Source organism: Arachis ipaensis, chromosome B05 (assembly GCF_000816755.2).
Source record: "Arachis ipaensis cultivar K30076 chromosome B05, Araip1.1, whole genome shotgun sequence".
NCBI classification, from domain to species: domain Eukaryota; kingdom Viridiplantae; phylum Streptophyta; class Magnoliopsida; order Fabales; family Fabaceae; genus Arachis; species Arachis ipaensis.
This window is the reverse complement of record NC_029789.2, coordinates 12,499,879-12,510,930: the sequence shown is the minus strand read 5'-3', so window position 1 is coordinate 12,510,930 and position 11,052 is coordinate 12,499,879. Positions and strand designations below refer to the sequence as shown.

General features: G+C 34.5%; 1 protein-coding gene across 1 annotated transcript; it reads right to left on the bottom strand.

The window, feature by feature from the left end:
* LOC107640168 lies at nucleotides 2,899-4,893 on the bottom strand. The gene is made up of 4 exons (XM_016343719.1): nucleotides 4,684-4,893; nucleotides 4,393-4,605; nucleotides 3,628-3,720; nucleotides 2,899-3,291 (listed from the first exon to the last, which is right to left on the bottom strand). The coding sequence occupies exons 1-4, from the start codon at nucleotides 4,891-4,893 to the stop codon at nucleotides 2,899-2,901; spliced, it is 909 nt and encodes a 302-aa protein (XP_016199205.1).

Sequence of the window (11,052 nt, the reverse complement as noted above, 5' to 3'; positions counted from 1 at the left end):
GAATGAATGTGATAAAAAAAATAAAAAATAAATCCATCTTGGCAAAGCAATGTTGTATTTGCACTCTTCAAATCTCTTTTTTTTTTCTTCTATTTTTTTGTTTAAGCTAATTTGACAAAATTTAAGTTTGGCTTTCGAAAACTGAATTTTAGGAAGATTAGGTTTAGTTTACTACTTCTCTTATTAATAATTGAATGTAATTTTAAATTCAATGATTCATCAAAATTCGGGCAATTTACGTAAATAAATTGTTACGCCTTTAAAATTACGCAAATGCATTGTTTTCAAAATGAAGACGCAAATGCATTGTTTTATGTATCTATAGAAACCGCTACTGGCAGTAGCAGTTTACACAAACACAGAATCCGCTGCTGGCAGCCGCGGATTACGTTAAAATGTGGCAGTATGGAAACCGTTGTAGCCTGCCGCGGTTTCTATTTGATTTGAGTTGGTCATAAATCGCTACTGGCAGTAGCGGTTTATGTGTATTGGGACACGTGCGTAAACCGCTGGAGGCAGCAGCGGTTTACGTTAAGTATGGGTTGTTCTTTGCTGCTGATTTGCATTTGAGGTTCTAGCTAAATAAATTTTTTTTTATTTGTGAAACTTTGTTGTCTTGTGCCAAAAGATAATGTAATGGAAAAATAAAAGTTATAGCTAGTGCCTGCTTAATTTTGGTATGAGCTATTTGGTGCACTTAAAGTTTGGAGGAGCATAATTTATTGAGCAAGTTCAACAGTATTAAGATCAATTATATGAATCACTTTTCACCTTTCATCTACTCAATAATAGTTTGATTTGTCACAAAAAAAATACTATTTTCAAAAAAAAATCTCATAAAAAAGCTTTCTAGTAAGAATTTCTTAAAAATAATAACAATTCTAGTTAAGTTGAGGACTCTATAGAATTCGCGCTAAATTAAGTATCCGATCAGCAAATGCTTTGTAAAATAGGCCGTCATCTGCTGCATAGTATCACTATCGGGTGAGGCAAGCATGAAACTTTGTCCAAGTAAAACATTTGCATTCTCAACATTACCAACAGCTATATGGTTTGTATAAGTAAAAAGCAAATGGATTAAGCACAAACCCCATTCCTCATATTTAGTTCCTTAAAATGGGGGCGTGGAGATCCCAAACTAGATGAAGTTGATATCATTGAAATGAATTTATTATGATTATTATAACACAAAAATACACACCTTGAAATCACAACTAATGTATCTCGCACGAGAAGAATAGAGTGAAATTAACGGCTGCACGATCTATTCAGCCGTTTTTTCTATTATTTTTTAAAGAGATATATATTTTTTGTAATTGTAGAAGCCTTTTGTTAAAATTATATTTTATTTACATATTTAAAAAATTAAAATAAAATTAATTTTGTATTTTAAATTTTAAAATATAAATTTTTATATATTTATTAAATTTATGTTGATAGAGAGGTATAATTATTCTGATAGGTATTAGTAATTTTATTTTTTTTAATTTATAAAAATAATTATAAGAATATAAAATTTTACCAATTAATATATATTTAAAAAATTATCTTTAAATCTTAGTCATTACATTAGTTTTTGGCATAAGACAATAAAGTTGTACAAATAAAAAAAATTCATTTAGCTAGAACTTCAAATACAAATCAGCAGCAAAGAAGACAACACATACTTAATGTAAACCGCTGCTGTCTCCAGCGGTTTACGCACGTGTCCCAATACATATAAACCGCTATTGCCAGTAGCGGTTTATGACCAACTCAAATCAAGCAGAAACCGCGGCAGGCTACAGCAGTTTCCGTGCTGTCACATTTCAACGTAATTCGCGGCTGGCAGCAGCGGATTCTGTGTTTGTGTAAACCGCTACTAGCAGTAGCGGTTTCTATAGATACATGAAACAATGCATTTGCGTCTTCATTTTAGAAATAATGCATTTGCGTAATTTTAAAGGTGTAACAATTTATTTACGTAAATTGCCCTCAAAATTCATATAAAAATTGTTATATACAGATAAAATTCAATCACTAAATTAACTATTATATATTTGTAAATAAATAGATATATTATTTATTTATTTTTAATATATATTCTATATTTCAATATACATTTTATAAGAGTGATTAATTTAGTAAAAAAAATTGTATTAATAACATGATCAAAACTTTTAAGATAATTTAAATTTTCAAGTTACAATATAACACACACTACAGGACACGCGTCGAATAGCGGCGGTTTTAAACTATCGCTAAACAGGTTGCCAGCAAAACAGTATCCGCAACGCATAAAGGCGCGGGAATCACATTTTGCGGCGGTTTCCAACAACCACTGGCATAACCGCCGCAAATCTTGAACTTTGCAGCGAACAATTTAGAAACCGCCGCTATATCATACAAAAGTGATTTCCCACGCGTGTTTGCGACAAATACAAACCGCCGCTAATTTTTTATGGAAATTGATTCGCGGCGCTTTTGAACCGCCGCTATTTGCGACTTCGTTTTTTAAGGATTTTATTTGCGGCGGTTTTAAAACCGCCGCTATTTCAAGGAATTTTGTTTAATAATTTATTTTGATTAATTTGACAAATTTGGGTAAATTTTTTTTATTTCTTTTTATCTAAAGAATCTTATCGTTATTTACTATTTTTTTATTTATTTTATTATTTTTTTCATCTTTTTTATTTAAAGAATATTATACCCTTTTTTATCTCTAAAATTCTGCACTATGAAAAAAAAGCTCATAAATATTTAACTGCGAAGCAAACTAACATATCTATTTGAATAATGTCAATAAAGTATTTTATTAGTCACCCAAAAAGGTAAAGTACCTGGCTAATAATTAATGTTGCATATTTAACATAAACTAAACATATAGCAAAAAACAAAGTATCACATAAAACCTAATTTCTATTTTCCGCTATGTCCATCCAGAGAATTCATCTGTGCAAGGATGTCCGGAGGCAGCTCCCCACATTGCTGTTGAACCAGATAACTCAGCACACTCTCTATTGCTTGCCTCTTTGTTTTCTCTGCTGCTAATTCATCCTCTATTGCTTTTCGCTTCAATTTTTCGGTTGTCACCTCCGCCTGTAGTTCAGTCAGCATCCTTTGGGCCTCTTCTACTTGAGCTCTATCCACCGGCGGTTGCGACCTCGGACGGAAGAGTTGACTTGGTGTCGGCCCGTGTCCTATCCCACGCACTCTACCCGGGTGCTCTTTACCGAGAGCTTGGGCAAGGGAATCATTTTCTGACAATATTCTTGTAGATTCATCCAACTGCTCAATCTCAGATATTTTTTTCTGCAGGCATAAATAAAATTACACAATCACACTAGGCTAATAGCATACTCAAGACATTTTAATAACTAAACACAACATGTTACAGCATAAATGATTAGGTGTACTTACACCAATTCTCCGAGCTTTTTCATGTATATAGCTTCCGTTAGGTCTCTTGTGCTTTAGGATCCATACTTCTCCCTTACCAACTCTCCTCCCTTGCTTTTCTGACTGTGACAATACAATTTATGTCATGAATTTCACTTCTTTAAATTTTTCCAATAATTCTTTGTTGTTTTACTCTATAAATAAATCAACACTAAATGCCACTTATACTTAATTACAAATTTATATTACCTCTTCTTCCCTTGTCCTAGCCAAGCTTTTAGAACCGCCAGTGTGCATGTAAAGTTGCTTCTTTCGATTCAGCGCGTTTTGCTTGCATTTTGCCTATTTAAAATCAACAGTAAGCTACTGTTCACTAAAGTAATAAATATAACTATGTAGCACATATGTATCCTACATTGCAATAGACTCAAAATAATGGGGCAGTAAGTAAGAAAGTGTAGAAATTGAATAAAACATTGTTATTGTATTTCTAATATGCAAATACAACCCCTATTTAAAAAGCTTTAGCAGGCATGTGTGACAAAGCCCAATAACAATTATATAGCATAAATTATAATAATAGGGGTACTCAAATTAATTCAAAAGTCTTATACGGTAACAGACAAACAACAACGTTGTAATAATGAAAGTTGGTGTACATCAATCTCATCATCATGCAAGTATATATTATGATTTTAGCCAAACATTCCTTCTGGACCGTGACATGTGCTGAGTATGTTTATATTAAATTTAATTACACATGTATATTAAATAACAGGGTTCATATTCAAATTAATTGGAATAAAAACTATTTAAGAATATCATATCATATAAAAAAATGATCAAAATTGCATGTTTATATTTGAAAGGATTTCATTTTTTTAAAAATTACTTGTATTAGATCAGATTTTGGATCAATAGTTATTAGAATTGAACCGGTTAAATCACTCAATCAGATTGAATTTGTGGGTTACAAATTGAATTGGTCTGGTCATAATTAAATAAATGGGGTACCTTTGTTGCAGGATCATTACGATAGTCAATGAACCACTTCCAAAGCTCTCTAGGAATTCCCTGCGGGCGCTTCTCAAGATTATGCTCAAGTGTCCTTGTTGGCTTGTAATGCGAGTCATACAACCTCCCCCCTGTGTCCTTCCAGGACCTCCCCATTTGTTTCAAAAGTGTTTTCTTGATTATACCACTGTTATCCCGAAAGTGGAACATCTCCTGCGACGACAATGTCCAGCCGTAAGTAATTGCAAGTTGTAAGGTTTGATATGATTAAACAATGCCGAAAGTCATTACCTTTATGAAATCATCATAAACCCTATCTTTGCCCCGCACCTTTGCCCAACTCTTTTCACAGATAGGAAATTTGCTGTAATCTGAACCCAGCGCTCCTAGAATGCCACTCAACAGGCCAGCTCCATCTCCGACTGCTTGCAGTTCCTCTTTGAACCTTAGTATGATCTTGCTACCATTAAAAGACCGCTCCATAGCCTCTCTCACACTCATTTTAGCTTGATTGACTATTCCTTCAGAATCTATAAAGAAAATAATAAAAATGGTATTAACGTGTTCAACGTGCCCAACATGTGAGCCATACATAAGTATATCGTTAGCTAATCAATTAAAGAGTTTTATGGTTCAACACTTGTTACCAATGAGATCAACATTCCAAAACTCAGTAGTCTTTCATCCTTTGCGCTTTTCAGCATTAGAAGCAGCAAACATCCTGTCAATGTGTTCATCAAACGAATCTACCTCGTTCACCTCCGGGTCAATGTCTTCATTGCACGGTTCCGTCACTTGTGAACCGTTAGCGGCCTGTGGCTCAGGTCTTGGTTCGCTCCTAGGTGGACGAAAGGGTTGTAGAAGAGCCGCTGTGGAGACACCACCATTACTGGGGGGCGGAGGGATGAGCCAGTCATCGTCATCGGATGGTGAAGACACAGGAGGTGTAGCTGGAGGCTGCTGACGCGGTGGCTCCACTCTTGTGTCTTTCTTGAAGCGAGCTTTCCTGGGCATCTTAAAATCCTATTGTAAACACATGTAGCATGCCAACATATATTAATATCTCATGAAAGAATAGAATAATTAACCAACAAATAACTGCTATTTCTCTTTCACCTTCTATGTTGTATTAAATCCCATTAATTAAACAGTCGATATTAGCTAAAATTGACTACATTTACAGGCTGTTAATTATGTTCCACCGCGTCTTAGGCTAATAGCATTACGCACATTATAACTATGTTACAAGATAGTAAATACCAGTATATATACATACATATATTAATTATATTAACAGCATCTCTTTTTCCGAATGATCCAACTACATGTAAATTTGAAAAATCAAAGTCCAAAGGGAAAGCTGTTAATGGATGGGGACACTAATAAAGCCTTAGTTCATTCTTTTGGAAAAATGAAACTTAGTACACATAGCATAAATAAATTACTAGTTTTCCTAATTCTCTAATTGCATGAGCCAGGTCCAGTGCATTAGATTATTAATTACAATTATTAATATTCCTATTTATTACATGTGTATTTATTCCAGATATTTTTAATTAAGAAACTATAATTAAAGTTAACAGCCATCATTAATAATCATAATAGAATTAATTAAGATAAATTTTCATAAAGTTAAAGTTCTCTCTTTGCACGAGCACCATTTACTCCATTAGATTCACCATTACCATAATCAATAGTCATATTCCTAGCAGGTGTATCAATTTAACATTTTTTATTTTTGAAAATATGCCTAAAATTAAATCCAATCATGACCCCATTGTGAAAATTAAATAAAAAATTTGATCAACACAGGCATATTATTTAACCCCTTTTTATAGTGACATTGAATATATGAACATGCAATCCCCCCCCCCCCCAAAACCAATTATGTCTAATCTATGAATGTTCATACCCACATAGAATTGGAGTTAGTGTTAAGTTGATAAAAATTAAATACAAAAGATTGATTGCATGCGAATAGTAAGGGTCAGCATCTCAATTATATGGTATAGCCTCACCAAGAAAGCTAGCTTCGAGAATTTTGCGCAACCCGGATACAATTCCTGCTCTCCATCCTGAAGCAACTCATCAAAATTACGGGCCACTTGACTAGGTTCACTGTACAGATACGGCAACTCTTCGGCGTCCCCCCCAGAATCTATGTTAGGTGAGTCTTCTTCATCGGCAGCAAAACCTAGCAAGTTGAATGCCTCATGAAGCATGTCGCGCATTGGATCTCGGCAGACGCTATCCGGGTTAGCTTCTTGTGACTCAGTAGATCTCTCTCCTACACGTCTCTCCCCGTGATGTAACCAAAAGGTATACTTAGCAGGAAACGGTTTTATCAGTAGAGGATCATAGGCATTCTCTCTAGTTTGGAAAAGCCAGATCCCACACGAAGGACATGGATAATGTATCATCCCATCGGATGATGCATTTGCAAATGCGAAGTCCAAAAATTTGTTCAAGCTGGCCCTGTATTTGATACTACCTCGAGACTTTGAGATCCAACTCTTATCTATATCTACTTTAATAAAATCATATAAACGAATGAATAAAACTCTAATAAGGAAGTACAATTAGAAAATATGTAAAAAAAATTCGGACAAAGTGTCCGAAGGCATATATTAAATTCTTCACAATTGTGTAATGGGAGAGTAAGAACATATTTTAATTCAATAAGTAATCCCATAGAGAGATCAGGAGAATAACTTGGAAATGAAACAGAGATAAAGGTACTTGTATCCGGGATAATAGATAGCATATAAATGGTATATGGAAGATTGCTTACTCATGGTCTAATTCTGCACTTTTAAAAAAGTACTGGAAGAAAGAATTTTTGGTTCCAAAGCCAAAAAATGAAATGGAAAAGAAGAGCTTCCTTTAAAAAAAAGGAGGGGAGGGGGACAGAAGTTAGAGTATAAAAATATAAAAAACAAAAATATAAATAACAGCAAAAAATTGCACAAAAAAAATAACAAAGCCTTTGAATCTATTCATGTACTGAGTGAAATAAATTAAAAAATGCCTTGGTGAGCATCTTTAATAGGCTATAAAGCTTCATAGTTTGGCAGTGTCTCGGAATTTGTGATCAAAACCTCGTTTGTTTAACTTAACGGGATGATGATATGGTTCATCCTAAAAAAGAGGCACGTGCCACGGACATCAACTCATTATAGGAATATGCTTTTGAGTTCTAATACTACACTATCGTCTTATTTCATCCGTCATTAGCTAAACTAATCAAATCAAATTAGTTAGTTATAAACGAGTGGACATAATGGACATTCCAACACCTCCAGCCATTGTTTCCCGTCTTCCATATTGCCTTTTCATTCTGCGGTATCCTTGTTTATTAGATTTTCAGGAATACACCCAATTTGATCAAACTTCTCTATTACGGAATATAAATTAATATATAGTTAATTGAATTCACAGCATAATTCTGCTCTCATAGATCTCTTCTGAACACAATTCACACTACTTGATTATAACTAACTAAATCTAAATATAAACCACTAAGCTAGCTGAATGTTACGGAGTCATCCTTCTCAAAAGCAGTTATGATAAAGCCAAATTTTGTTGAATCTGATCACAGACACAAATTAAATAAGCTCATACTGTATACTTTTAGGTTTCATGTATGCTCATCAAGAAAAAATTAAGGAAGAAAAGGAACGCTAATTAATGAAAATAAAAATCTCAATATAATAGACAACCATAAACCACGAAGCATAACTTATTAACAGCATAAGAAGTTCTGTTGGATAAGAATAATCACCACTCAAGATAAACATAAATACATGTACAATACCGCAATATTGCCAAGAATCAGACTTTAGGAGAGTTGCTATTTGGCATGACGCAAACACACATTGCTAAGATTTCTATTCATTCCCAATAAGCAAACCAAGTTATAGTACAACATAGAAAGTGCAAATCCTAAAGCCAATTTATTATCAGATGAATCAGAAAGTATCAGGCAGAGGCAGAAAATGATGTAATTTTCAAGTAATGAAGTACCTGTGTCCTCTTTCTTGAAACCCAGAATAAGCTCTCCCAGGTTGTGCTCAACAGAAGCTCTGACTTGTTCTTCAACAGTCTAGACCAATTTATACCAAATGGGGAATTAGATACCTTGGTAAACATGACAAGTTGGCACAATATATATGTAACATCCACATTGGCACAAGCGTGGCCTTATATATAACTTCCAATCTTCCTTTAAACAGAATTATAACAAGACTGCCAAGAAAGTTGCATCAATTAATAATAAAACCAATTTAAGACGAACATCCGATAATGCAAGACTTTCAGGTTCATAATAATTAGTGAATATGCTTCAATACTAAAATAGATGAACACCTTGCACTGCTCAATAATTTTTCTTTTTTTCTATAGATCACTTTCCACTGAATTTCAGCAGCAAATTCAAGTTATAGAAATAACGAATGAAGAATCTATAGCTTCTAACCTCATCAAATAGATATCAAGTGAAAAAAATATAGTAAGAAGTCCAATCAGCAGCTTTATTATATCATCGATCATATATTAACATAAAACAAAGTTGATGTAAAATATTTCACTTGTACCTAGCATACCGCTGCACTATCATCAATTACACCATTGAAAAAATCACAACACTTTGTCATAAAAAGTGAACACAAAATTGATTAGTATACCCCAAAACAAAGCCTCTATGAGTCTCAAAAAGATACACCTTGTTGTGTTCTGTTTAGACCAACCAGACAAAATTTTTTCACTTTCAACTTAATACAAGGCTACATAAACAGCTCAACTAGTCATATTATATTACCATATCAATAATTAATACTACAGCGAACAAAATAGTAGAAATTGAAATAATCATGAACTAATTTGAAATACTAACAGTGCTAGAACTCCAAGACAATCTTAGGGAACAAGCTCGGTCAATGAAGTAATAGAAAAGCTAAACTTAGTAAGGTCTTGAACATAGCACTGATTTTTGTGCTAAGGTCTTGAACAGAGCAAGAGAAAATAAAAATGTGATTAACAAAACACAAAAGCCAAACTTAGTAACTAAGAATTCTAAAGCAGGAATATGGGGGTTGTAATCTTGCATCTTAGCAGAAAATATTTCTACAAAGTTAGGGGAGAGAATGATATATTTAAGGGGTAAAGGACAAGGGAATAAAGGAAATATTTTTAATTGGACCAACATTGCAACTTAGTCCTTTCAGCACTTTTCTTTACTCTTAACAATGACTTCCTTTGGTAGCTTAGGCCTTCTGATTGTGAATAGTAGCAGGAGTTGTGTTCTTTGTATATGTATGAGTAATTGATAAGTGTATTGGAATGAGAAATAAGTAATAATGAGATAACAAGAACTGAGAAACAAGAGTAATAATCTAAAAGGTGTACTATGCTATAGATGATACAACACTTGAGTTCTTTGCAAAGATAACAGTCCTACAATATCAAACTTTAGAACTCAAACTTTATCTTCACTTCATTTGGTGAGATTCTCCATTTACCAATTTCAGTTTATATAATGAATAACTTTTGTTATGTTAACACTAAAAAGAATTCTTGCTTCCTGAATCTTGATTTGGGATATTTGGCAACCACCTTGTGTTTCTTATTGGTATAAACTTTACCCTTCCATTACATATGCAGCTGCTGCTCATCCAGCCATTCTAATCTCAATGCTCAGGCAATCCGACACGGCCAGTGTTAGCCACCACCACCATGAGACAAACTCTTACATGTCCAAGTCGCTGAAAATACAACTTTGTACTGCTTTGTTATGTATCAGCAATCCAAGTTCTTATCACATCTCTTATGAGCCAGAGGAAAAACTGAGAGCTTTGGATCGATATATTATATATTCAAATTTAAACAAGTCTTTTATTTCATTGATATTTGATAACATGATTCATTATTTTGGACTATAATTCTAGATATAATTGATACAAATTATCTGCTTCTAGTTTTAGGGCTCATCCAACCTCATTAACTTGCACACATGAAAATTTGGCGGTAGGTTCTGCTACATGGAAAGGAGTTGTCACTTCCAATTTATTTATATGGCTTATCGTTTCAGGCAAAATTGTTGAAAAATTCCCCCACAAACCTTTGCTCTACCCTTTCAGATACCGGTTACTTGTAGTCGAAAATTAAAAATGGAATAATTCATATGCGAGACAGAGCTAACAAACGAAGAACAAACTAGAACCTTACTAAAAAAGAGGAGTTTTGTACGTACCAAAATTGTAAACCACGAAGCTGGTCGACGATGGATCCACCAGCAACGGGAAGCGCCTCCTAGCTGGTAGTGGTGTCCGGAGGAGAACGGCGGCAAGGATGGGCGCGGGGAGATGTGTTTCGTGCCTCTGCCCGAAAGTGTGTTCGCGCGATGAAGAGTCTGAGCTGCGGATCTGATTCTGGAAAGGGTCGACGGCAGGAGGGAGAGGGTTGGATGGACAGCCACGAGACTCCACGGTCACAGATTGGGCCACGGTAGAGCAGGGAAGAGTTTCGCGCGCTCTGCTTTCTCCTTTGGCGGGTTTCTCATATACTTGATTTTAGGTATTCTGAGGCGAGATTGGTTAGAATATCGGTCAATGGTTTGGGATTAGCGGCGGGCTTGGTGGGTTCGATGCAAAAACAGATCGAATT

Coding starts and splice junctions, on each gene's coding strand:
- LOC107640168 (XM_016343719.1), bottom strand. CDS start 4,893: ATGAGTGTGAGAGAGGCTATGGAGCGGTCTTTTAATGGTAGCAAGATC. Junction 3,721..4,392: donor GTAATGATCCTGCAACAAAG/GTACCCCATTTA, acceptor GATTTTAAATAG/GCAAAATGCAAGCAAAACGC. Junction 3,292..3,627: donor CTAGGACAAGGGAAGAAGAG/GTAATATAAATT, acceptor TTATGCCTGCAG/AAAAAAATATCTGAGATTGA.